This window comes from Octopus bimaculoides, chromosome 3, assembly GCF_001194135.2.
Source record: "Octopus bimaculoides isolate UCB-OBI-ISO-001 chromosome 3, ASM119413v2, whole genome shotgun sequence".
Classification (NCBI taxonomy): domain Eukaryota; kingdom Metazoa; phylum Mollusca; class Cephalopoda; order Octopoda; family Octopodidae; genus Octopus; species Octopus bimaculoides.
This window is the reverse complement of record NC_068983.1, coordinates 142650826-142677922: the sequence shown is the minus strand read 5'-3', so window position 1 is coordinate 142677922 and position 27097 is coordinate 142650826. Positions and strand designations below refer to the sequence as shown.

At 35.3% G+C, this 27097-nt stretch overlaps 2 protein-coding genes across 2 annotated transcripts in view; one reads left to right on the top strand and one right to left on the bottom strand.

Moving 5' to 3' along the window:
* Nucleotides 1-9203, top strand: part of LOC106883357 (POC1 centriolar protein homolog A) — a 32228-nt gene extending 23025 nt beyond the window's left edge. Inside the window, exons 11-14 of the mRNA XM_052966802.1 lie at nucleotides 1765-1920; nucleotides 3669-3731; nucleotides 6305-6403; nucleotides 8862-9203. Coding sequence (XP_052822762.1) covers nucleotides 1765-1920; nucleotides 3669-3731; nucleotides 6305-6403; nucleotides 8862-9065 — 522 coding nt within the window. The 3' untranslated portion in view covers nucleotides 9066-9203. The remainder of the gene's footprint in view (nucleotides 1-1764; nucleotides 1921-3668; nucleotides 3732-6304; nucleotides 6404-8861) is intronic.
* A 4720-nt stretch (nucleotides 9204-13923) lies between these two features.
* On the bottom strand, nucleotides 13924-27097 carry LOC106879276 (cyclin-Q). Its single transcript, XM_014928771.2, has 6 exons — nucleotides 26801-27097; nucleotides 23472-23569; nucleotides 20971-21056; nucleotides 20011-20143; nucleotides 15718-15945; nucleotides 13924-14464 (listed from the first exon to the last, which is right to left on the bottom strand). The coding sequence occupies exons 1-6, from the start codon at nucleotides 26862-26864 to the stop codon at nucleotides 14381-14383; spliced, it is 693 nt and encodes a 230-aa protein (XP_014784257.1). The 5' UTR covers nucleotides 26865-27097; the 3' UTR covers nucleotides 13924-14380.

Sequence of the window (27097 nt, the reverse complement as noted above, 5' to 3'; positions counted from 1 at the left end):
CACACACATATATACAACGGGCTTCTTTCAGTTTCTGTCTACCAAATCCAGCTCAAATGATGCTTTTTACATTCCACTGGCAGCACTGGCATCATCCATGCTCGAATGGTGCTTTTTACGTGCCACTGGCATAGGAGCCAGTCTAGTGGTACTGACATCAGCCATGACAGTGATTTTACTTGACTCAGTAGGTCTTCTCAAGCACAGCACATTGAAGGGAACCCTTAAATGGGCTGGTTATGCAACACTGGCATAGGCCATAGCTACGATCTCACTTAGCTTTCTGGGTCTTCTCAAGCACAGTACATCTCCAAAGGTCTCATCATTGCCTTAGCAAAACCCAATGTTCGGAGGTCATGCTTCACCACCTCATCCCAGGTCTTCTTGGGTCTACCTTTTCTACAGGTTCCTTCCACAGTTAGAGATCGGCACTAGACAGCTTCTGACAATGCAGAAAGTTTAATGAAACCTTTATATTTCAGGCTCAAAGTTCCATCTTAAGAAAAGAACAGTCTTAGAAAGATCCAGTTATGTAGGATTTGTTAATCCATTCAGCAAGTTATGACTGTTGTAACTTACCTGAAGACCATGTGTATATATACGAAATTGATTGGTTCTGGAACTCTCTCTCTCTCTCTCTCTCTCTTTCTCTCTCTCTCTCTCTCTCTCTCTCTCTCTCTCTCTCTCTCTCTCTCTCTCTCTCTTTTCTCCTCCTCATTTGTACTGTTTGTTTAGTGCCTCACATAGTAAAACTCATATCTCTTTTCTCTTCTTATAGTCATTAGGGGAAGGCACTTATTATTTCAGTCAGTTCACACTAACATCCTATGTCAAAATACATTGTCTTGTAATTTGAAATACTTCAATGCTGTTGTCTCCCTTGGCATGAAATAGAGACAAACCACCAGGCCCTTATCCCTAGATTAAAGAAACAATATAAAACATTATCTCATATCTTCCTAAATTCAAGCAAATATTTTTCCTAAAAGATAAACATTTTAAAATTAAACATCCATCAACCTTTATCAATTTTTCATTTAGAGGTAGAACTGAGAAAGATATACTTACAAAAAGGTATACTTAAAAAAGATATACTTACAAATAAAATAGCAATCATACCTGTTTCCAAACGAACTGAGTAAGAATATAGAAAGTACAAATTCAAGAGGTAATGGAAACCTTGAGGACCAAAAGTAAGGTAATATAGAACTGAAGTCAACAACTGCCATGTAAATAATGATTGAAATGTCTTTTCTCTAACATGAATGCCTTGCTACTTCTAACCACTCAACAATGAAATGGGAAATATAAAAGTATATGTTGTTGATCTGAATTAGTGAATTGCATAACCTATTGGACTACAAACTCATAATATATTAGTCGAAGTCTTTGACAGTCATTTTGCTATGCTTTTGAGCAGGAAATTGTCATATTGAACAGCTATAAAACATTAGATGCTGACTTGTGTAATGTTTTATAGTTGTAAATTGTGACAATTATTTTCAAGTAAAATCTACACTCACCAAGTTTTAGGGGAAAAGCCACTGAGCAAGCCTTTTTTGAGTGGCATCATCAAAAATGATAATTTCCTTATTGGAATGTATATAGAACATTTTAAGTATCTTCTGAAAAACAGGTGAGAGTAGAGCAGTCAACACTTAGTATTTCTTTATACTGTTACTGTAATGAAGCTGTATTTTATCTAATTTATTTTTGTTTTAATTTTAGTTCTTTTTTATGTACATCTCTTTTCTTAATTTCCAGGTTCTAGTTTGGAAGGCGAACCTTGTTACAAGGGCACATCCAACTACTCAGAGACAGAGTCTAGCAGATGCTTTCTCTTCCGGTTCTGACTCTGAAGAAGCTTTGCCAGAGCAACATCAGGATGCACCTGCTAGAGCCAGTACTCCCGTTGGAAATGTAAGAGTTTTTTTTTTCAAATACTTTTAGTTATCATTGCCATCTCATGTCCTCTTTACCTTTCTAGCATGAGTTTGTAATTTTTCTTCGAATTCTTTGACTAATTCAACTATAGGAACTAGAATGTTGACATAAAGGAGTTTGTACAACAAATAAATCTTAAACTCTTTGTCATGGTTTAAAGAACTATAATAAATAGTAGAAGGCAGAGAATTAAGCCCTGATGTAGGAGTGGGTTAGGGAGAAGGGGATTAGTGGCAATAGAAAAAGCAGGGCGAAGAGCAGCAGCATAATAAAACTGTAGATAGATGAAGAATAAGATGATGTAACTGGGTGGAGTGGGGGAGAGAAAGAAGGATGTGCAATGACAAAGATGGCAACCTCAGTGACAGAGTACATATGGGTGGATATAATGTGTAATGAACAAAGGTGGGTGCCCGTTGATGATACATAAGAGAGGGTATTGTGAATGATAGAAGATATGGGAGGGTGTTAAGGATTAGGTATGGTAGTCATTGTCTGTAGATCATGGGAAAGAAATGTTCAGTGGACAGTAGAGTGGGAAAGGATGATACTGAAAATGAGGATTGGGTTACAAAAGGAAGTGGTTCCAAGGAAAGGGATAACTGATAGCACAAAAGGGGATGAAATATGTGTAGTTCTACTGTCATATAATTTCAGCAGCTGAATGAGTAATACTGTAGTTAGGAGAATGGTGGAGGGATGGGTGTTAGAAAGATGAGAGATGGGGAAAACTTGACAGGGACAGATTGGGTGCTGGGGCATATACATAAACCATATGTTTTTAGGGGATCATTTCTGTGAAGATGCAATGGCTCTTCTCTGGTACAGCAAATCAGTAATCATCTTGGTTCTTGATTATTTGCTTTGTGATGTTCAACATCCTAAAGTTGGACTTCACTATTTTCTCTCACATCTTCCGGGGTCTCCCTCTTCTACATGTTCCATCCGCATTTAGTGATTGGCAGCTGTCCTCATCCATATGTATTGCATGACCATACCATCACAGTTTTCTCTCTTGCACATTATATCTGATTCCTCTTAAGCCCAATTTTTCTCTCAAAACATTTGTTGTTCACATCTAGTAGTTGTTGCACATCTAGCGGAGCATGCTAGCTTCATTTCGTTCTAGTCTTTGCCTGTGCCCTGCATTCAGGGCTCATCTCACTACCATGTAGTATTGCTGTCTGTACCCAAGAATTATACAATCTGCCTTTCACTCTGTGAGAGAGACCTTTTTATTATCAGCAGAAGTAACAGTTCCCTGAACTTTGTCTAGCCTTTTCTTATTCTAGGGCCTGTATGTTCAGAACATCCTATTTCACAGCTAATTAGGTCATCTAGGTAATAAAAACTTTGCTACCACTAGGGATCCAACTGAATATTTGAGTTGATCTGTTTTCTGTATGAGTTCAGTGTTTATTCCTCCTGCACATTTGCTACACACAAAGTCTATTTTCCCAGTCAACCTTCCTGTGATTCCCCTGCACCTCTTATGTATTTATAGTTTGCACTGAATACACTGTATGAAATTCTACCTACACCTTTTCTAGATAATGGACATATTGAACAGAGCTATTTTCCTGAAGGGAGTTGAGCCATAGAAGTGGCATGCCAGTATTGGACTTAATATAATTTTTCAAATTTTTAAACTCTTATTCAGGGAAATAACTAGTGTATCTAGAAATAATTTGCTTCAAATATTTCATTTTCTTTACACTCTGCAGATGGAACGTGGTGAAGGTGCTGCTGCAAGTCAACTTTCAGCTCCTTTTCCTCCAGAACAAACCGTAAGTCTTTATTGTTGTCTATATTTTCTTATCACAATATTGTTCTTCCTCTTCTTTTAAGCTTTTTGTCTGTCTTATTTGATGTTAATATTTCTGATTGACCTACTCAAGTATTGGATGGATTGCTATATTTCTTCCTATAAAGCATCTACGAAGGAAATATAACACGTCTTCTAACTTCAAAAATTGAAGTAAAATAGTGCATGTGGTTCTTGTTTAGCCTATAGTCAGACATCATTGAGTGAATTAAAACATACCACTCATAACCATTCCATATTTTATGTATCCAAGATTCATTGTCCAGTAGGGTATGATTTGAATGAGATATGACTATTATTTGTAGGAGGTTGAGCCACTGCATATGGGCTCTCTTGTTTGCTCTATATGGAGTAAAACTGTGGGACAAACTGTGTCTCACATACACCTGATTTGAAATGATGGTATAATTAAAATGTTAACAAATGCACTAAACTCTTCGCACTTTTTAACAGGCTTTCATTCAGAAATTAAATTGTGTTTTTCAATTGAAAACTATCAATACTCAATAGATAGATGAAAATCATTAAGTTGGTTAACATCAGAACTCGTTGATAAATAGGTGCAGTAAAAACAATGTGAATGAAAGAATGGATAGCACTCATGCAATCACTGACATTGCGTGAATTGTGAAAAGAGAAGTACAATGGCAAGCAACATGAAATAATTCAACTGAGTACTCAGCACACTGGCTGTAGAAGGCATTGATTCAATGGATTTTATATTTATATTCTGGTGCCTTAACTACTCAGAACCCCGTGAATATAATATTCTTTTATTCTTTTACTTGTTTCAGTTATTTGACTGTGGCCATGCTGGAGTGCTTCCTTGAAAGGCTTTAGTCAAACAAATTGACTTCAGGACTTATTTTTTAAACTTAGCACTTATTCTATTGATCTCTTTTATCAAACTGCTAAGTTATGGGGATGTAAACACACCCAGAGTGACAGGTAGAGTGTATGATACCTGTGTGTTATGCTATATAGCAGTGAAACATGTGTATGAACAGCCATGCTACATGGCAGTGAAACATGGGCTGTGACTGCTGAAGACATGCGTAAGCTTGCAAGGAATGCAGCCAGTATGCGCTGCTGGATGTGTATTGTCAGTGTGCATACATGGCAGAGTGTAAGTGCCCTGAGAGAAAAGTTGGACATAAGAAACATCAGATGTGGTGTGCAACAGAGACGACTGCGCTGTTATGGTCATGCGTATGGATGAGGACAACTGTATGAAGAAGTGTCACACCCTAACAGTGGAGAGTACCTGTGAAAGTGGTAGACCCAGGAAGATACAGGATGAGGTGGTGAAGAATGATCTTCGAATGTTGGGCCTCACAGAGGCAATGACAAGTGACTGAGATCTTTGGAGATATTAAGTGCTTGAGAAGACCCAGTAAGCCAAGTGAGATCGTAGCCATGGCTGATGCCAGTGTTGCATAACTGGCCAGTTTAAAAGTACCCCTTCAATTGTAGGCAATATGCCATGCTTGAGAAGGCCTGTTGATCCAACGTGGTTGATGCCAATGCTGTCTGACTGGCTCCCGTGCCAGTGGTTCATAAAAAGCACCATACGAGCATGGCCGATGCCAGTGGCATGTAAAAAGCTTCATTGAAGCATGACTGATGCCAGTGTTACCTGATTGGCACCTGTGCCAGTGGTATGTAGAAAGCACCATTTGAGCATTGTCGATGCCAGTGCCATCTGACTGGCTCCTGTGTTAGTGGCACGTAAAAAGCACCACTTGAGTGTGTGTCATGCAAGTTTCTCTTGACTGACTCCCATGCCGGTGGAATGTTAAAAAGCACCATTTGAGCATGGTCAGTGCCAGTGCCACCTGACTGGCTCCCATGCCAGTGGCACATAAAAAGCACCCACTACACTCTCAGAGTGGTTGGCGTTAGGAATGGCATCCAACTTTAGAAAACTTACCAGATCAGATTGAAGCCTGGTGCAGCCTCCTGGCTTGCCAGTCCTCAGTCAAACCATCCAACCTATGCCAGCATTGAAAGCGGGTGTTAAACGATATTAAATGATGATGCAATTTTCCACAAAAAACTTTGTTTAGGATTTTTTTCTTTTTTAAATTATTCACATGTCTGTTCAACTGTTTCTCATGACTTTATTCATTAAAACTTCAGAAGTTCTTACAACTTTGGTCATCATAATTTCTTTACTTTCGTTTGTTTAATAAAAATTCCTTCTTGTAATGATTTTGCTTTCATTTTGTGATAGACAGCTATTATGCAGAAAATGCCAGCTCCCTAATTGTGTTTTCTGATTAGGTAAAATTGATTAAACTTTAAACCTCAGTAACATTTTTCTGCAATTTTTCTGGAACAAATAAAGAACAAAATTAGATTTCACATGGAAAATTATTTCACTATACCAAATTTCCACACCTGAAACTTCTCCTCTAGTTCTGATAGTGTCTCAGCAATAAGAGCAAAGTCATCAGCATAGAGGAGCTCCCAATATATATATAATTTACAATTGCATTTTATTCTGTGTTCTAAATTATGATCTTTGCTTATCAGGAAGTATTATTAGGAATGCTGCATAATTGGGATACACTTGAAAATTCGATTTCTAGAACTCTTGGAAATATTGTTGATCAGATGCAATCAGTTACTCAGGTAAGGATGCTAGATTTTGTTTTGCTTTTCATTTTGTATTAACTAATGTACATGGATATTTATAAATTTGAAATTAAAATATGCAATAAAAATTTGAAATGTTCTATCTTTGAGGACTTTTTCATAGGAAGCCAAAAGATGGAAAGTGAGATGCAAATTTACATACATGTTTCTTAATTTTATATCTAATTAGTTTTAGATGATTTATTAATGTTAATTGAATAACTTCCTAAATAGCAAATTGAGATTAACAAACTAATTGCAAAAGAAATTGAATGACATATGCACAGAAATCTCCTCAAACATATATTAATAAGAGAAGCTGTTTGTGGAGAGCATGGGCAATATAAGTGAAACCGGATTGTAGATGGTGGTTTCCTGAAAATTTAGTATTGCATTCTAACAACTATTTCAAAAACGAAGGGAGATAACCTTTCCTGCTTTTGTATAAAATATCTTAAGCAGTCAAATAGCTGAAACCAGTAAGATGGTAAAAATAATTTTAAAAATGTAATTTGTGTACCTTTATTAACTGAATCTGTACTTGTTCCATTATACAAAGTATCTAACAAACTGCTGGGAATTAGCAAAACTAACATTAACAATGTTTAATCTGATTCAACATTGTTACAAGCTCCTCATCACTGATACAATTGTCTTTTTGATTATGACATAGAAATATCATTTCAGGTCTTAGGAAGAACAATATTCAAAAAGCTGACATCACTGATTTCTGAATGACTCAGTAGCAGAAGTATACTTTAAATTTAGTAATCTACAATATTGGTTGCCTGCTGTCTCAACAATCCTTTCATGATCATGATCATCATCGTCGTTTAACGTCCACTTTCCATGCTAGCATGGGTTGGACGATTTGACTGAGGACTGGTGAACCAGATGGCTACACCAGGCTCCAATCTGATTTGGCAGAGTTTCTACAGCTGGATGCCCTTCCTAACGCCAACCACTCAGAGAGTGTACTGGGTGCTTTTACGTGTCACCCACACGAAGGCCAGTCAGGCGGTACTGGCAACGGCCACGCTCAAAATGGTGTATTTTATGTGCCACCCGCACAAGAGCCAGTCCAGGGGCACTGGCAACGATCTCGCTCCTAAATAAATTCTGAAGTATCATTTCTTCAGGCTGTTGCCCAGACTTTACAATCATTTATGTCTTGGAACTTAACACACATCATGATGCACATGTTTGATCTTGATTATTCTCTTCTAATCTGTGACCCTGGCCAGTTACACGGCCTTCAAGCAAACATTTATTTTGCCATGCCAGTAAACTGCATTATAAAAGATATTGGATCTGTTGGATGTCAATCTTCAGTAGTTTTACGATTAGTTTGTTTTGATGTTCAAACTTCTGTAATTACATTAATTCTACCAGTCTAATGACGCTTTCCTTGAAAATAAGGCCTTATAAAAATTTTACTTAACTGACACAAATTTACATTTGACAATGATTTTAGAAAATTTCTGCTTTGAATTTTCATGCTTGTTGATGTGCTGGTAAAGATATGACAGCTCATTCTTCAACAAGATTTCAAAGGAAAATTCTTAGAGATGTTACATAATATACAAAAGAATCCAAAGAAGAAAGAGAAACAAATTTCATTCACTCTGACTTGAAGTGAACCTATAACAGAAATACTATAAAATACCTAGTCAGCTCGATGGACATTAAACAATATCATCATCATCATGATGATATATATAATATGTGACAATTATTCGGTTGCCACAATAAGACTCCAAGTTTCGGATGTCGGGGTGGAAATCTGTTCTGGCACCTCGTCTATTATCAATGCAATCAGAAAAAAATTTTTATTGCCTTGATAACAGATGAGATGCCGGAGCAGATTTCTGCCCCGACATCCGAAACTTGGAGTTTTATTATGGCAACCGAATAATTGTCACATATTATATTACAGATAAATTCCTCTATTTACATAATATTGAGGTCTCATTCATTTTTTTGTTGTCATATCATTACTATTAATATATATATATATATATATATATAAAGTAAGGTATCATTCGCTTCAGTATATTCTACAAACAACTTGTTACAAGAAGTTTTAGCAGTTTTTGTTGTTTGATATCAAGTGGAAAAGAAGTTAAAGAAGTAAAATAATAGCCAAATAAGCATAGTGTTGAATAAGCAACTCACAGGTCTTTTGTTGAGATTGACTGCAAGTGTTCTGTTATGTATTTAGGTAGTACACTTAATACTTCACACATCAATCACCCAGCTGTTAAGAATAATTATTTGGGAATATAAATGACAGTAGACTGTTAGAGATATAGAGATTTACCTTAGTCAATAACCTTATGAATTCAGAGTTTAGTACTGGCCTTTTAGGTTTGCTGGGGCTGTTCATATTTTTATATCAAACATCTTGCATGAAGTCATAATAGTCTATAACCTGTTTTAATTCTGTTAATTTTAGACGATGAGTTTGATGGAGCAACGGCTTGCTGTATACGAGGATAAAATGAAGGTACTTGTTAAGAAAGCAAACAAAATCGAGTTATTGGAACATGAGTTAAGGATATATAATGCGGGCCCCAGGATTGCTGATGTAGTAACTCAGATGAATTCATTAGAGCAGCGAATAAATATGCTTGAGGAAAGATTACAAGGAAGTACATAACCTTAATGCAAATGAAAGCATTTGTTTGCAAAAATGTTTTCCTATCTCTTATTCTGTGCATTATTATTATTGTTTCCATCAACTATCAATAGGTTGTAAATACATACATGCGTACATATATAAATATAATGAAATCAATGTGACTTTATTTTCCTTATATCCTTATACCTTATTGTGCCTGAAAACAGACGATACAATCTGAAAAAGTAATATAAAGTCTAAATTATATTTATTCAGCACTTTCTGGTTTATATTTATTTATTTTTTGTATCTTATGTAAATAGAATCTTTTAGAGAAAGAAACATTTTGTCCTTGGAAGAAAAGCTTCACATATGGATTATGTATTTTGTGAAAGTAAATAGATATGTATTCTTAATATGAATTCTTTCTTCAAAACATTTTATTTCAGTAAAAAAATATAATAGATTCTGCGAGTTTGTTTTTTTCTTCTAGTTTCTCTACTGTGATATTTGTGTACATTTGTAATTATCCACTTAGGAAACATTTATTTTGAAGTAAAATTTCAGTAGGTTTTGTAAATGCAGAATATATCTGATAAATCTGATCCATGAAAGTTATCCTGACTTAATCCATTTAAAACCATGAATCTAAATTTAAGACTAAACATTAGAATTTTAATCTGTTAAGAATAATGAGGATAATGATGATGATATTTTATCATTTGTAAATAAGTTAAGTTTGGGTTTGATTATAAATTTTATTTCTTTGTTTAAATTTGGGTCACATGTTTTTAGTACTGTGACTCTTTGTCTTTTTTTTTCTTTCTTTTACATGTTCAACTGTTTTCAGGTGTGTTATTTACAATTTTTATTTTTAGAGACCAGCATTTTTACAATATTTATATCTATGCTGTTTTGATTTCTGACAGGTGTCTTATTTTATGGCTGCGTGGGTTGAACCATTAAACCCCTTTATTTAGAAAAAAGGTTTCTAGTTCAAATCTGATCTGGTACTATGTAGATATCTGGTACTATGTGACAATTAATACTGGCAGGAGAGCAAACTGATTGAAACATAGTATAAGTCTAAATATTGAAGAACGTGTACCTATAAAGAAAATTTATAATTATAATTTATAATTCAAAATTATAATTTTACCCTTCTTGTGATTGTTTTATGATCATCAGTTATCTCTGCTAGTGTAGAGAAATAGAACACTGCGGTCCTATGTACAGGACTGTACATTTCAAATTGTTTCTGTTTTCTGCTCTGCCTCCAATATCAAGTCTATCTTTTCAAAATAGGTGAGCTCTAAATTTCTTCCTGATGCCGTAGATATTTTTATATTGTTTGTAGATAAAGAAAATATTAAAAATAGCATTTTGTTCAGAAATGCAATGGAACACCAATAACAGATTTGAACTTGTAACTAGCAAACAAGTAATTCAACCCTTTGTCTATACAGTCATCTTAACTTTAATTTCTCAGAGAACCTAATGTTTTCTCAGTTTAAATGTTTGAAAATAAATTATCTCATAACACATGTTTCAGCACTTCTAAGGCAAACTATGGTTTGTTTAGATTTATCGTAATATGTGCCCCCTGACTGGCTCCTGTGCCAGTGGCACATCAAAAGCACCATCCGAACATGGTCTATACCAGTGCCCCCTGACTAGCTCCTGTGCTGGTGGTACGTAAAAAGCACTATCTGAATGTGGTCAATGCCAGTGCCCCTTGACTGACTCCCATGCTGGTGGCACATAAAAAATCACCCACTACACATGGAGTGGTTGGCATTAGGAAGGGCATCCAGCTGTAGAAACCTTGCCAGATCAGATTGGAGACTGGTGCAGCCCATTGGCTTGCCAGATCTCAGTCAAACTGTCAAACCCATGCTAGCATGGAAAGCGGATGTTAAACAATGATGATGATACACACACACACATCCATCTTCTTTGCCCACTATTTTTCTTTGGCCAGATTCCTTTCTTGTTCGTCGAGCAGTTGTGATCAAGATTCTTGATCACAACTGCCTGATGAATGGGAATGTGAAACTCTGAGTAGCAGTTTTTTGTGATATTTTTGCAGCTTTAATAATAAAATGTGTGTGTGTTTGTATGTGTGTATGTGTATGTATATATATATATATATATATATATATATATATATATATAGTGTACTGTTCTGTTATAGGTAGGATCAACAAAAAAAGTACTCCATCCAATGAGAGATAAATATCATTTAATATAGACAGTATTTAAATAAGAGCTACTAATAGTTTCATGTCATGGAGCGAGGTCGTTGCCAGTTCCGCTGGACTGGCTCCCATGCAGGTGGCACGTAAAAAACATCATTTGAGCGAGGCCGTTGCCAGTACTGTGTGACTGGCCCTCGTGCCGGTGGCACGTAAAAGCACCCACTACACTCTCGGAGTGGTTGGCGTTAGGAAGGGCATCCAACTGTAGAAACTTTGCTAGATCAGATTGGAGCCTGGTGCAGCTTGCTGGCTTGCCAGTCCTCAGTCGAATCATCCAACCCATGCTAGCATGGAAAGCAGACGTTAAACGATGATGATGATGACAATTAGAGTACAGAAACAAAATAATCCACAACTCATTGCGTGGTCATTGCCAGTGCCATCTGACTGGCTCCTGTGCTGGTGGCATGTAAAAAGCATCATTAGAGTGTGGTTGTTGCCAGTGCTGCCTGACTAGCTTCCATGCCAGTGGCATGTAAAAAGCACCATTCAAACGTGGTTGATGCCAGTATCACCTGACTGGCCCTTGTGCCAGTGGCATGTAAAAAGCACCCACTACATTCTTGGAGTGGTTGGTGTTAAGAAGGGCATCCAGCTGTAGAAACCTTGCCAGATCAGATTGGAGCCTTGTGCAGCCTTTTGGCTTGCCAGTCCTCAGTCAAACTGTCCAACCCATGCCAGCATAGAAAGCAGACATTAAGTGATGACAGTGATGATGAAGATATAAAAACTAAAGGCCTTTAAAATAAAACATTAACCCTTTGCCTGTCCAAAGCATTTTCATAAGTTTGTCTTAAATGTTTATATTTGTTTTCAAACTTTTAGCTAGCCCTTGTTTCATACATTCTGAGTAATATAAAATTTTCCTTTCATAAGTCTCAAGTTACTCTGTAGTTGAAAAAAAAATTGGGAATGTGCATCATATATGATGCATGGACTTTAGGGTAATATGTTCAACTTGATTGTTGAAAATCATCTGCATCAACTTGGTTACATCAATAGGCTTGATGTTTGGATCTTACATCAATTGAATGCAACTAATCTTGCCCAACAGATTTCCATTTGCAATTCATAGCAAAAATATGAAAAGAAAGATCCCTTTAATTTTTAAAAGAATGTTGACAGGGGATGAAAAATGGATCATCTATAACAACGTGAAGCACAAATGGTCATGGGAAAAGCATGGTGAACCACTACAAATAACCTCCAAAGCAGGACTTCATCTGAAGAAGGTTAGGCTTTCAATTTGGTGGGACTAGTTGGGTGTTGTCTTTTACATACAGGATCATCAATTCAGATAGATCAGCTGGATAGATTAAATGCAGCAATTCACTGGAAGTGTCCAGCACTTGCTAATTGTATGGGCATTGTCTTTCATCACCACAATGCCAGGCTGTATACTTTGCAGATGAGGTAGAAGTTAGCTGGGAAGTTTTGCCACCCTCTCCATACTTATCTAACCTTGTGCCTTCAGATTTCTATGAGTTTCAGTTTTCAAAATTCACTAAATGGGCAGACCTTCAACTCTGAAGAGGATGTAAAAATTCACCTAGAACAGATTTTTTGCTAGTAAAAACAGGAAATTCTTTGAACAGGGAATAATGGCTCTGCTCACAAGAAGGTAGAAGATACTGGAATGAAACAGTAATTATATCATTGATTGAAGAAATTGCTTTGTTTTAAAATTATCAGTTGAAGAATTGGCAATGAAGCTTATTTCAAACCATACAACTGTTCATCGTCATCTTCAACAACTTGGAAAATGGATGCCTCATGAATTGTCTGAAAGCAACTGCAAATCCCGAGTTGACATCTGCTCTTCTCTCCATTCTCACGAACCTATTTCACCCTTTTTGGATAGACTCGTAACTGGTGACGAAAAATGGATCTTCTATCGAAATGTTAAATGTCTTAAAAGGGAAAAAGCTCAACCACAACCGAGAAGGGAATTTCATGGAAAAAAGGTTCTTCTCTCTATTTGGTGGGATTGCAAAGGAGTAATTCACTTTGAATTGTTACCACCTAATGCAACAATCAACGCTCAAGTCTACTGTCAGCAATTAGAGCGTTTTAACCAAGCTTCGAAGAAAAAAGGACCCACTTAAGTGAATCAAAAAGGAGTGATGTTTCATCAGGACAATGCGTGACCCCACACTGCAAAGATCACATCACAGAAGATTGACGAGCTTGGTTGGGAAAAAATTCCTCATCCACCTTATTCTCCCGACCTTGCTCCTTCGGACCACCATTTGTTTCGTAGTTTACAGAATCATTTGGGGGACATAACTTTCGCAAGTCAGGAGGAGGTCGAAACTGACATTTCAGAGTTCTTCGCTTTGAAACCAAAAGGGTTTTAAATTGATGGGATTAAAAAGCTTGTAAATAGATGGAAGTCATAGACAATCAGGGAAAGTACACTGATGATTAAATTTCAATTAAATATAACATTTGATCACTTGTTTCCCTTATTCAAAATTAAAACTGAACTTATGGGATGACTTGATATATATATAGATAGATAAGATATATTTTGAAACCCTAACCCCACTGAAATAAGTCATGGCATGAAATATTGAAAGTAAGACACACTGAATTAATTTCAAGTTTAAACATTGGTGATAAATTGTAAGTAAACTAAATCTAATTAAATATTTTATGTCAGAGTGGAATGGAAACAAAATATAATTTATTTTTTTAAATGAAATGTTTTAGTTTTTATCCTTTTGGGACTTCAGATATATGCAGATACCTCAATATGAGATAGATTTTTTTTTTTACAAGTGATGAGTTGTGTAATATTAATATTAGCAATGTCACTGCTGAAGACTGAGTCTTTGAATTGATATATGCAATATACTTGGCAATAATGCTGCTGGATATTCACTTCAGTTCTTCTGTTTAGGCAATGAGGTCTTGTAGGGTGAGAAAAAAATTGGTTTCTTCCTGTTAGATTATGCTGAAGACACTGCATGTCACTTCTGCTATTTGCATGCATGCATACATATATACACAAGCATACATATGTACATACATACAAATTCAATATGAGAAGTTTCATAAAGTGCGACCATATATGCCAGCTGATGTAGAAATGCTTTAACCAGTTTCTAGTTCATACGTCTGGATTATATCCAGGATGACATCTCGTATAATGTCTAGAGTCAAGTCTGAAGAAAACACCTGTAAATAGAATTTTACAAACATTATTTACATGCTTCTTAATTAATTAACCAAAGCAAATCAATCATTAATACAAAAGGAGTTAGGTATTTTGGTGATGAGGATTACTAGGATGGCAATATTTAAATTGTGGACATATAGTTTTTTTCATAAACTAAAATATGTATCTGTGTGTGTGTGTACACGTACATACACACAGATAAAGAATTAGAGGAGAATGTAAAACAATTGTAGGAAATGAAGAAAGTTATAATGTATAATCTGATAGCTATGTAAAGTTAAGAGACAGGTGGAAGTTTAGACAAGTTGAGAATGTAGTTCCTTAGAAACACTGGTTGATGAAAGTAACACTCAGAAATAATAAAACAAAACTGTGTAGCCTTGTGATGAATGACTATAGAGTAAGAGCTAGCTAGAAAGATAAGGCAAGCTGGAGAAGGAATGGACAGAAATTGAAAGATCTCTCTGTTAAAGAGAAGTTCTTTGTGATATTTATAATGATGATGATGAGATGGAGATCTATAACACAGAGGAGGACCTGTTGTGAGCCACAGATTAAATCTATGGTTAAGAACAAGCTACAGATCAGATGATAGCTGACATGGTGGTGTAAGTGGTAAAAAGATAAGAATAATAAAAACTGAGAAAGACCTGGAAAGGTTGAGAGGAGGACCAAGGTTAGTATCAGAGAACTTAGTTGTCAGGTATACATGGAAAGAAACTGAAAGAAGCCTGCTAATTCTCTGCAATGAGAAGATCAGAGGTGCATGGCATTCCAGATTGCAAGTGTGTGAGGGTGAATCATTAATCTGTAAACCAACATCTTACTCTCACAGCTATTGTGGCCTTTATTGTCATCTAATAAAGACAACATATTGTTTCTCAATGTAATTCCTGAGTAAGTTAATGGAACTCAAAAGTCTACTTGGTTAATGCTAATAAAAAAACAGCTTCTACTCCTACTTCATGGTAGAGTGGTTAGCAGTAGGAAGGGCATCATTGTAAATTAGATGTAAAAAGGTTAAATACCACCAGGAAAGGTGGTATTTATCTTTTAACAAGTGCTTTATATTAGAAGTCATAATCAGCAACTTGGTTATAGATATTTTCCTTTAGTTACATTGATAATACTCTTCATAAAACACCACCAACAATATATTACCATATTTCTACTTGTTAAAAAAATCTCAAAGGTTATGCATACATATGAAATCAGTATTGCTAAAGAAAAACAGAATGAAATCCATACTTACCCTCCACCACTTTGTGTGAGCTACTCTGTTAAGATGTACCTCCAGACCATAGCACAACATAGATAAATAAATAATAGATACAGCAATATGCTGCGGTTTGAACTTGAGACTAGTTTTGCCATGGTAACTGTCACGAAGGACTGACCAGCATGTTCTTGTGAGTGGGACCTGATCCCAAACATGAGGCTGAAACCAATCTTTTAGAGTCTTCAGGTAATGCAGAAGATACTATAAAAATAAAGGAAAATGAAAGCAGCTATTAAAATTGTTTACATTTTGGTAATTTCGAACTTGACTAAAAAATATCCAGCTATTAAATAGTTACATTTATTCATTTGATAGGATAATTCCTGTGAATAAAAGGCATGAATCCATACAATTATATTCCTATAAATATAAATTTGAAGCAATATAGGTCTGTAAAAAAATCAGTAAGACAAGCAAATCTAGGTAGATATAGGTTACCCTGTAGAAATACTATATACCAGTGAAAGAGGATCCTTCAATATTCTACCATCTTTAAAAAAAGGACATATGTTAATTATTCATTTTTGCTTATATCATGCGTTTTGTGAACAAAGGCATTGTCAGTAAAAGGTTTTAATAGTTCAGCACATTTCTGATGGTGAGAATGATAAAAAGTGTATGTGCAACTGGGATGGAATACATGATGCTAATTTAATGCATAGTATTCAGTAAATAGCTACTAATTTGATGTTAGAAAAGCACAATTTCTACTGCTTCTATGTAAAGCTATTAAACCTCAGCACCAGAATGTAAACAGTGTCATAAAGACAGATCTCATTCTATCAGGTTGAGTAAAAATAAGCAACGTTTTGAACCAGGAAGAATTTGTACCAGATTTTTGCAGAGTTTTGAATTTTTTTAAACATTTTTTTTGCAATTATCTGATAATACAGACAAAGACTTGCTCAAATTAATATTGATACTTTTTGCACTGTTACAATCATCTGAAATGGAACTGTCAAAGCACGATCATCATCATCATCATCATCGTTTAACGTCTGCTTTCCGCTTTCCATGCTAGCATGGGTTTGACGGTTTGACTGCGGACTGGTGAGCCAGATGGCTGCACCAGGCTCCAATCTGATCTGGCAGAGTTTCTACAGCTGGATGCCCTTCCTGATGCCAACCACTCCGAGAGTGTAGTGGGTGCTTCTATGTGCCACCGGCACGAGGGCCAGTCATGTGGTACTGGCAATGGCCACACTCAAAAAGGTGTTTTTTACGTCTCACCTGCACTGGCAATGACCTTGCTCGAATGATTTTCTAACGTACCACCAGCACAAGTGCTAGAAGGCAATGCTGGTAACGATTATGCTCAAATGGTGCTATTTACGGGCCACTAGCACAGAAGCCAGACAGATGCTCTGGCAATGAACACGCTCGGACAGTGCTGTTAGTGCTCCACTGGCGCTTCGATTCTAGTCCTTGCTTCCACACCTGAAACTTCTCCTCTAGTTCTGATAGTGACTCAGCAATCAGTGTAAGGTCATCAGCATAGAGGAGCTCCCAGGGGCATCCCATCTTGAATTCTTGTGTTATTGCCTGTAAGACTATGATGAATAGGAGGGGGCTGAGGACTGAACCTTGGTGGAACCCTACCTCTACCCGGAATTCTTCATTACTTGTTGCCAACCCTCACCTTACTGACAGCGTCTCTGTACATGGCTCACACAGCTCTCACTAGCTATTCTTCTATCCCTAGTTTCCTCATTGACCACCAGATAAGGGAGTGGGGGACCCTGTCAAAGGCTTTTTCCATGTCAACGAAAGCCAGGTACAGAGGTTTATCTTTGGCTAGGTATTTCTCCGTGATATTTGAGTAATTTTGCTATTCAACTTCAAAAGAGAATGTAAAGCAGCTGAAACTGCTCACAATATCAATGAAACGTTTGGTGAGGCAATGACCAGTGAGTGGTCAGCTCGAAAACGGTTTAAACGATTTTGTAGTGGAGACCTGAGCCTTGAAAATTGTGAGTGTAGTGGACGGCAATCTGTCATCAATGACAGTCAATTACAGACCGTCATTGAGAAAAATCCATGTAAAACCACTTGAGAACTGGCAAAAGAATTTTAGGTTAGCCAGAAAACTGCCTGCAACCATTTGCATGCGATCAGAAAATCAAAAAAGCTTAACAAATGGGTACCACACGATTTGAATGAAAATTACAAAAATGTGCAAATATGAAATTTGCTCGTAGCTTCTTCTCTGTAACCAGACTGATCCATTTCTCGACTGTATTGTATCTTGTGGTGAAAAGTGGATTTTGTACAATAATAAAAAACATTCTTCACAGTGGTTGGATCAAAATGAAGCACCAAAAACCTTCCCTAAAGCCGAGCTCTTCAAAAAGGTTATGGTGACTGTTCGGTGGTGTACTGCTGGACTTATCCACTATAACTTCTTAAAAATCTGGAAAAACCATTACTGCAGAAATATATTGTCATGAAATTGCCAAAATGAATGAAAAACTACTACTCCTCCATCCCAGACTGGTTAACAGAAATGGGCCAGTCATTCTTCATGACAATGCTCGACCACATGTTTTACTAATGACACTCCAGAAGTTGAGGAAACTTGGCTATGAAGTTCTTTCCCACCCAATTTATTTCTCAGACCTTTCTCCTACTGACTACCACTTTTTCAAGCACCTTGATGGCTTCTTGTGAGAGAAGGAGTTCAAAAATCAAACCAATGCTGAAAGTGCATTCAAGGAGTTCATCAGTTCCAGAACTCCAGATTTTTATGTTACCAGAATAAACAAACTTGTAACTCGGCAAAAATGTGTTGATTGTAATTGTACTTGCTTTGATGAATAAAATTTCCGCATTATTGAAATATATTGTCGTGAATTTCATGTTTTAAACGTTGCTTACTTTTTACTCAGCCTGATATCTTTGCTCAGTGTCATTACAGAGTGAACAGTGTGTGTGTGTCCATGCACATGTTTGCTTCTGGTAATTGAGATAATATTTAGAGACATTTTATGAGTGAATTTTATGGTAGTTAGAATGTTGGACTCAAGACCATAAGGTCACATGTTTGATTCATGGGCTGGGTGGCATGCTCTGCTCCAGGTGACTCAGCTGAAAATGAGTATCAGCTTTGGCCATAGGTTGATTCTCTAATGAACTGGTTCAGAGAGGAAGACGTATACTCTCAGTCACTTAACCACTTTGGAAAATGAAATAAAGTATGCATGTAGGGTTGAGATACATTTTTGTTAAAACTTTTGGTAAAAGAAATATAATGAATGAATGTAAATATATATATATATCTCATCATCATCATTGTTTAGTATCTGCCTTCCATGTCAGCATGGGTGAGACTATATAGATACACACACATATACATGGTAATATCAAGTTATGAGAATGTGTGCTCAACACTGCATTGGTGGATAAATATTCTTTATTTGTAGGTAACCAAGCTATCATAGGTTTCATGGTAAGAGAGAGATCTCTTAGCAATTATCAAATCTGTTACATGGAACGTTGGTTATTCACTGACATTATTTTGCATCTATTTTCCATGCTGGAAATGTTTGGACAGGTCCTCACAGTCTAAATTAAGTTCTTATCTGGAATTACTGCTTTCCTAGATGTGTTGGATGTTCTTCCTAATACCAACCACTTAACAGAGTGTACTGGGTGTATTTTATAGTGGCATTAACACAAGAAAGGTTGTCATGTTACTAGCAAGACTAAAGGTTTGGTATACTTATTCATAAATAAATATTTTCTTTTGTCAACATATATAAACATATTGTTGATAATTTACTTTATTAATGTCTATTACGTATTCTGAGTATTTACTCAGAACATATGCCTAACATGCAGAAATATATGAGAGGTTTTCTGCAATTCTGTCTAGCAAATGAAACTGAAGCTGTGACAGAAGACACTTTCCTCAAGTAAGTGGGATTGAATCTAGAATCACATAGTTGTGAAGTGAAATTCTTAACCATGCAACCATGCTTGTGCCCTACAAATAAGTATAGTCAATTCTTTTGTAGTTCTAGTATCTATTCTCCATAATTTGGTGAAGTAAAGCTTATAAAGAGATAAAAGAAAATGCTTGTAATGAATTTGAACCTGCAACCACCCAATAACTGAAACCCTAATGTCTTACCCATTCAATATATTGTATATCATTTCACTGAAGAAATTCTAATGTGTAAATGAGCTAAAAGATAATTTTGAATTTTTACAAAGTTTGTCATCTATCATTTGAAAGGACAAGGAAATGAAACTAGGCATGTCACTTACTTTATGAGGATGATCAAAGGCTACTTTGAAACGCAATACTCTTAAGATATAAAGTTCACATTTGGCAATTGCATCTCGCAGACCCCAGAATGTCTCCCCAACATCAAGAGGTGATTTGCTTTTGTGTAGTGTCCTGGAATTAAAAATGATTTTTAATGAAAGAAAAAGTTGCGATAACAGTATTCTATTGGTGGCAGCTGCATGATGATGATGATGATGATGATGATGATGTTGTTGCTTTCCTGTAAAAGCGTAAGTGGTTAAGAGACATCGTACTTCCTGTGTAGGAATGTCAAAATACCACGACATGTTATTCATATTTTTTTTAGTTCTGGGCCTCACAAGGTCATTTACCTCATTTTCAGGATGTATAAGTGACCAAAATCACCACAGTTGCCCCTGGATGGGATGTTGGTCAGCAATTTTGAGGGAAGTGGGTAAGTTGATTACACTGACCCCAATACTTGGTACTTTATTTTATCAACCCTGAAGGGATGAAAGACAAAGTTGACCTTGGTGGGATTTGAACTCAGAACATAAAGAGCCAGAGGAAATATCACAAAACATTTTGTCCAACATGCTAATGATTCTGTTAGCTCGTCACCTTATGTTAATCACAAAAGTGTTTTCAACATTTGTCACATACAAAGGGCATAAGTAAGGTAACATGTTAAACATGGTGTAGTAATGGCAATGTCAGACACAGTGTATGACTAAAAGAAACAGAGTAGAACCAGCAGCTGTGACACAACATAGCAGCAACATTGATACAGTGTGTCACTCAAGAAACAGTACAACTTCACCTGTGACACAGTCCAGCAACATCAGTGACATTATCCAACATAATATAACATACTGAGCTGTCAGTCAGCAGAACCAAAATTGTATTAACTTGACCAGTTCTAACCTTCTCTCTCAACTTTTTTTTTTTACCAAAATAATCTTATAACTAAGTTTCACCTGTAGCAGACATTGACAACATCTCTGATTTTCCGATGCTCTTCTTCAATTTTCCCAGCTAGATATAATGATGTAGCAGATATCAACTAAAGAAAGAAAGAAAAAAAAAAAAAACACCTTACTTCATATTTCTAAGTGAGATATTAAAAGTATTAAAAACATTCTCAATGTCAGATTACATGCAGTACATGAGGACATATTATCTTCTTTGAGTGGTAATATCTCATATTTAGAGTAACATTCTCAACAAAGTCACACATACATTTTGATACAAATTAAGCTGGCATTATAATAATTTATTTAGAATAGCTAGTGAATTATAAAGTAGAATATTTAAGGAAATTTTTCTTTTCTACTCGAGATTTAGTGTTAGTTCAATGCTTCTATTTGAATTAAGTCAGCATTCTATGAAGTAGTTGGTGAGTCTCATAACCTCATTAGCTCTTGCTGTGATGTACTTAAAGGAAGAATAACTGAATCAAGCACTTCAAATGCTAACAAGTGTGCTGTTATAATCTTGCGCTATAATTTACAGTTAGGTGGGCTGGGCCATTTCAAAGTTATTTTGTAGCGTTGACAGTGTTATAGACAAAATGTAGAATGGGCAAAGAACCCATATTTTGGCTAGTAATCCAACACTATCAACTCAGCTATTTGTAGCTTTTTCAAAGTATTCACATCTAAACAAAAGTGCACGAAAATTTTGTAACTTTGAATATACCATGCAATGCCCAATGATTGCTGATTTCATGCTCTCTGACTTGCACATTTAGATAAAAAAAAAAGCATTTTACAGTGGAAATATATAAAATTAACAGACTAAATTGATTAAAAGTCACAACTTTTAACCATCATTAACGATGATCAATATTGTTCATTCCATTATGATATTGAATCTAGTTGGGCAGGAAAAGGAACACTATTCTTCCTCTTGCAATGCATCCTTTCCAAGTTTTCCTCAGTTCAGCAGACTGCATGCATGAAAAAATGGAGTTTTCAGTTCTGAACATCTCTTCAAGTAGAGCCTTAGATGACCATGTTAATGTGTCCTAGGTGCTAGCTTAGCAAAAAAAAAAAAAAAAAAAAAAAAAAAAAAAAAAAAAAATACAGGTGTAAGCAATTTTTGGGTAACTGACAAATATGGCAGTCAAGTCAATGAGGGAAACACACTTTGTGGTTGCTCAGCCTGCTGTAAATACCAGTAAAATTTCCCTACAAATCACACTTTACTATCTCAAAAAAAGAAGAGCACAATAAGGTCAGTCAAAACGGGAATACTTTTGAATGTAGAAATTGACTTGAGACTAAACATCATCAACAATGTAGGGACTGAGTGCTTAATCCTTTCATTAATATATCTCTTATGAAATACAGTCACCATCATCATTTTAACGTTCACTTTTCATACTTGTATGAGTTTATTTGGATGGAGTTTACTGAGGCAGACACTTGATGGCTGGAAGCCCTTTCTGTTGTGAACCTTCACCTATTTCCAAGCAATGTAGTATTTCCCCATAGCCAGACATGTTCTCAGAATATTGGAAATGAATGGCACTGCTTGTGTGATTGAATTTTTATTTACAACTATTATTTGATATCAAGATAAAGAGACACAAACACATTATTCCATCTATAGAAAAATAATAACGCCACACAGTGGACTTCTCAAAAAATAACCACATTTAGTACCTATGCGAGGAAAAAACAACCAACAGAAGATGACCAACTTTCTTTTAAAATAGACTTAAGTTTAAAAGAAAGTTGGTCATCTTCTGTTGGTTGTTTTTTCCTCGCATAGGTACTAAATGTGGTTATTTTTTGAGAAGTCCACTGTGTGGCGTTATTATTTTTCTATAATAATGCCCTTTATATAAATATATACAAATAATTATGTTCTTGGGAATAGAAATTTCCCTAATGAATTTTTTTACACACTGGCTTTTTGATAAAATTCTTGTAAAAGAGTTTTATCCTTTTTTGAAATTTATATATATATATATATACATATATACACACACACGTATATACAGAAACACACACAATGGGCTCCTTTCAGTTTTCACCTACCAAATCCACTCACAAAACTTTGGTTGAACTGAGTGAAAAATGTTGTGTGTATGTACGATGTTGCAGCCAATATCAGTACTGATTGGTAGAACAACCATATGCCCATATACTGTGTTACATAAGATTTGTACAGATATTTTTTCATTTATTTTATTTTTTTTACCAGACTGGCATTATATTATTACATTAATATACTAAAGTCATAATAATGTAATTAAATATTTTGGAAGAATGTAACAGGTTCAATCCAAGTTTAATGTTAGATGTTTTAATTAATTAGCTAGCAGTGAACAAATGGGTGACATGTTATTGACAGCTCTTAAGAATTAATCAGTCAGATAGGCAAAACTTATAACAAAAGTTTATTGACATAAGTGAAAAAAACTGATTTTCCCCACCTCCAAGAGAAATTTTATGAAATTGCAACAACTTACATAGATGTCGAAATCATTTAAAGAATTTTCTCTGAAAAATTTATGGTAGATCACAGATGCAGTTGCTAGAGAAACTGAACTCAATTTTAATCTGTAACCTGTCAAAAAAAAGTACACACACACACATATATATAAACATTAAAGGTTTACATATTACTTTCAGATTATAATGTTTTGTTAGAAATGAGACATTTCTAAATCTTGTTTTTTTTATGACTACTTGAGACTGATATGAGGTAGAAACAGGTATTTAACAATATGAGTTTAGCACACCAATGTTTAGAACACAAAAATAACTAGAATTCAAATCTAATACTAGTGTGAGCGAGCAAAAAAAGCCGTTAGTACAAGTTTTAGATAAGACTAATTCATGTACACTGAGTTGAGTCTCTCTTCAAAAAAAAATGTGTATTGAAGGTTGTGAATCAAGTTTTCAACATGTAACTTGCTGTTTCAAAATATCAGAACTCACATCTCACAACTTACAAAGCTTATCTTATTTTAGAGTAAAAATCTTCCATTGCCTTTCAATCAACTAGAAGAAATGAAAATAAGTACTATTAATATCACTAAATGACTTTCGCTGGTTATAAAATTTCTTACAAAAATCAATTTAGTATTCAGATACTAAAAAAGCAAATTTTTGATTTAGATAATTATAAATAGGTTTAGTCTTACTGTGCAACACCTTGGGCAAGTGTCTTCAAGCGTACTCTGGAGCTGACCAATATTTCAAGAGTAAAATTGGTAGAAGCTAGTCATATGTGTGTGTGTGTGATTGTGTTTCTCCAATTTACGACTGGTTTTGGTTAGTTTATAAAGAAGAAATTAGAAATTGATGTCTGATTGTCTTCAGATAATGTTACATTGTAAAATAACTTCACTCTGTACAAATAGGTAATGTAAGGGGGATGAAGACTTAGATTTGGCATGGATGCTTGAAATTCTGAGTAAGTATACCTGGGATTATCACAAAACAGTATATAATGGGTTACAGTAATCCCTCAACTATTTCAGGTGTTATGTTCCAAAAACCCCAACGATAGGTGAAAATCCGCAAAGTAAGAACGGTACTGAACTGTATATTTTTTATTGTTATTTTTATAATTTGTATATATTTATTTTATTATAAATGCAAAACAACACCACAGAGGAATCAACGTAAGCTTAAATGATAAACTGTGATAGGTGAACTTTGATATGGTGAAGGATTACTGTATCTTATTTTCAAGTATTTTGTTTAATCTTTTTGTTTACCATATTTCTATTGTAATACACTATCGTTGTTTCAATTAATTTTGAAGATAATGAAGTATTTAAAAAAATAACTTTGTCCTTATTAAGTTGGTGTTTAAAACCTAAATTAACTTGAAATTTTGATGGAAGATTTTAATTTAGATCACTTTAAAATAGAAGTTTGTTTCATAGAACCAAGGGTTGTTGTTGTTCGTTGAGGGTTCCAGTTGATCCGATCAACGGAACAGCCTGCTCATGAAATTAACGTGCAAGTGGCTGAGCACTCCACAGACACGTGTACTCTTAATGTAGTTCTAGGGGATATTCAGCATGACACAGTGTGACAAGGCTGACTCTTTGAATTACAGGCACAACAGAAACAGGAAGTAAGAGTGAGAGAAAGTTGTGGTGAAAGAGTACAGCAGGATTCGCCACCATCCCCTGCCGGAGCCTCATGGAGCTTTAGGTGTTTTCGCTCAATAAACACTCACAACGCCCGGTCTGGGAATCGAAACCGCAATCCTATGACTGTGAGTCCGCTGCCCTAACCACTGGGCCATTGCGCCTCCACAGAACCAAGGGTAGTCTTGAATGAATTGGTATTGAATGGATTAAGGGGAAGGAGATAGCAATTCTCCTTGACTGAGGAGAGAGACAGATTAGTTAGATTACATGAACACAGTGTGATAACTTATACACTGAGTACTTAACCTTTCACCTGTTAAACATAGGAGGATTTCAAAAAAAAGATTAGTAGAACCAGAGATAGAAACTGAACAAAAATTCACTATTAAGGTTAAATAAAGTGATAAAAATTAACTTGTGCTTAGAGCATAAATCATTTTCATAAGAAGGAAATAGCAATTAAAGAAAATATATATAACAGCAGAGGTTGCTATACTAGTATAAAAAGAGATTGAGAAGAAACAGTGTCTGTGAGCCCGTAGTTGTAGTATGCTGCATCATCCCATATACGAGTAAATGTAAATGGATTTTATTCAAACTTCACAGATCTGCTGTTTAGCTGTATGGTGTAATGGTGAATAACATGATAATTCTTTGTTCAATGTTTAAACTGTATTATATATTTAAGAGCAAGCTTATTTCGTTATTTTTTTTCCTGTGCCATTCCCTACTCTTTCCAACTTTACCAGATCAGTTTTGAGAACATAATTTATGTTTCATTGTTGCAACATGCAGCTTATATAGCTTGCTTGTATGACTTTTATAAGACCCCTCCTCCACGGATTTGTCTTAGGTTAAGGCTTCTTCAGTGGTAATGCAAAGATAATAGATAATACATGTACCATGACATCTTTATTGCAGACAGTACTACGGACTTTTATCTGTTTAGTTTTGTGTTTTGTTGGTTTGTTTCAGTTGGTTTTACGAAAGCAAACAAGTCAATGGGCCGTTCGATCTGATAGAAATACTAGACAAAGATCCATCAAACCACATCCTAATCTTAGAAAATAATACATTAGCCCGGGATACATTACGCGATGGTCATGGTTGGAATGCTGTTGATCATACAAGCCTGTTCGAGTAGGGCCGAACATAAGAAGACAACTAAAAACAATATTTAATAAACAGAAAAAGCGGTCAGTGGTAATAAAGTTTTTCTGACATAAGAAAGGCTATTCAGTATTGTTTTTATACAAATAGACACAAAGAGTGGCTAATATATATTTTAGCGTCGTAAAATCTTCAGGGCTAATTTTCAAGAATTTTTCGGCCAGAACCTCAACATGTTTTCCATGACTTTCTGCTTCTCCAAGCAACCCTTGCGTCCCTTTTAATATCAAATAATTTTTCTATTTTAACTCGATGAGTTTATATATTTTTAAGTGAAAGAGCGAACTAACACCATTCAAGATTTTCCCAAGAATATTGACAACATAAGAAAAACAATACCTCTTTACCCATGATTTGAAACAACGTCGTCAAATCAGCTGGACGTTTTACAACGCGTCTGCTTAGAAGTATTTCTTTTATTGTTACTGATGCTTTTTTTTTTCTTACAGTATTTTTTAAAGAGAAAAATTACACAGCCAAACGGTTGTAAATCAAAATCATTTTGAGAACGAAATTACCTGCTTGGTGAATATATTTTACTGCACTGAAATGGATTCGGGAATCTGTTTCACCTTCCGCCATTTTTAGTCGTTGTTTTGAATAAATGTGTTATCTGTAGTTTAGTAGAAAATCTAATGTATATCATTAGCTATAAATGATTTTTAGAAATGCAATAAAAATAGTAAATCAATAAATATATAAATACAGTAAAGTATTATATTATTTTGATTTGTCAAAACTTTACTTCTTAATTGTGCTGGTAACCTTCTGCAATTATGAAATTATCTTTCTTTGAATTTAGATTCAACATATAG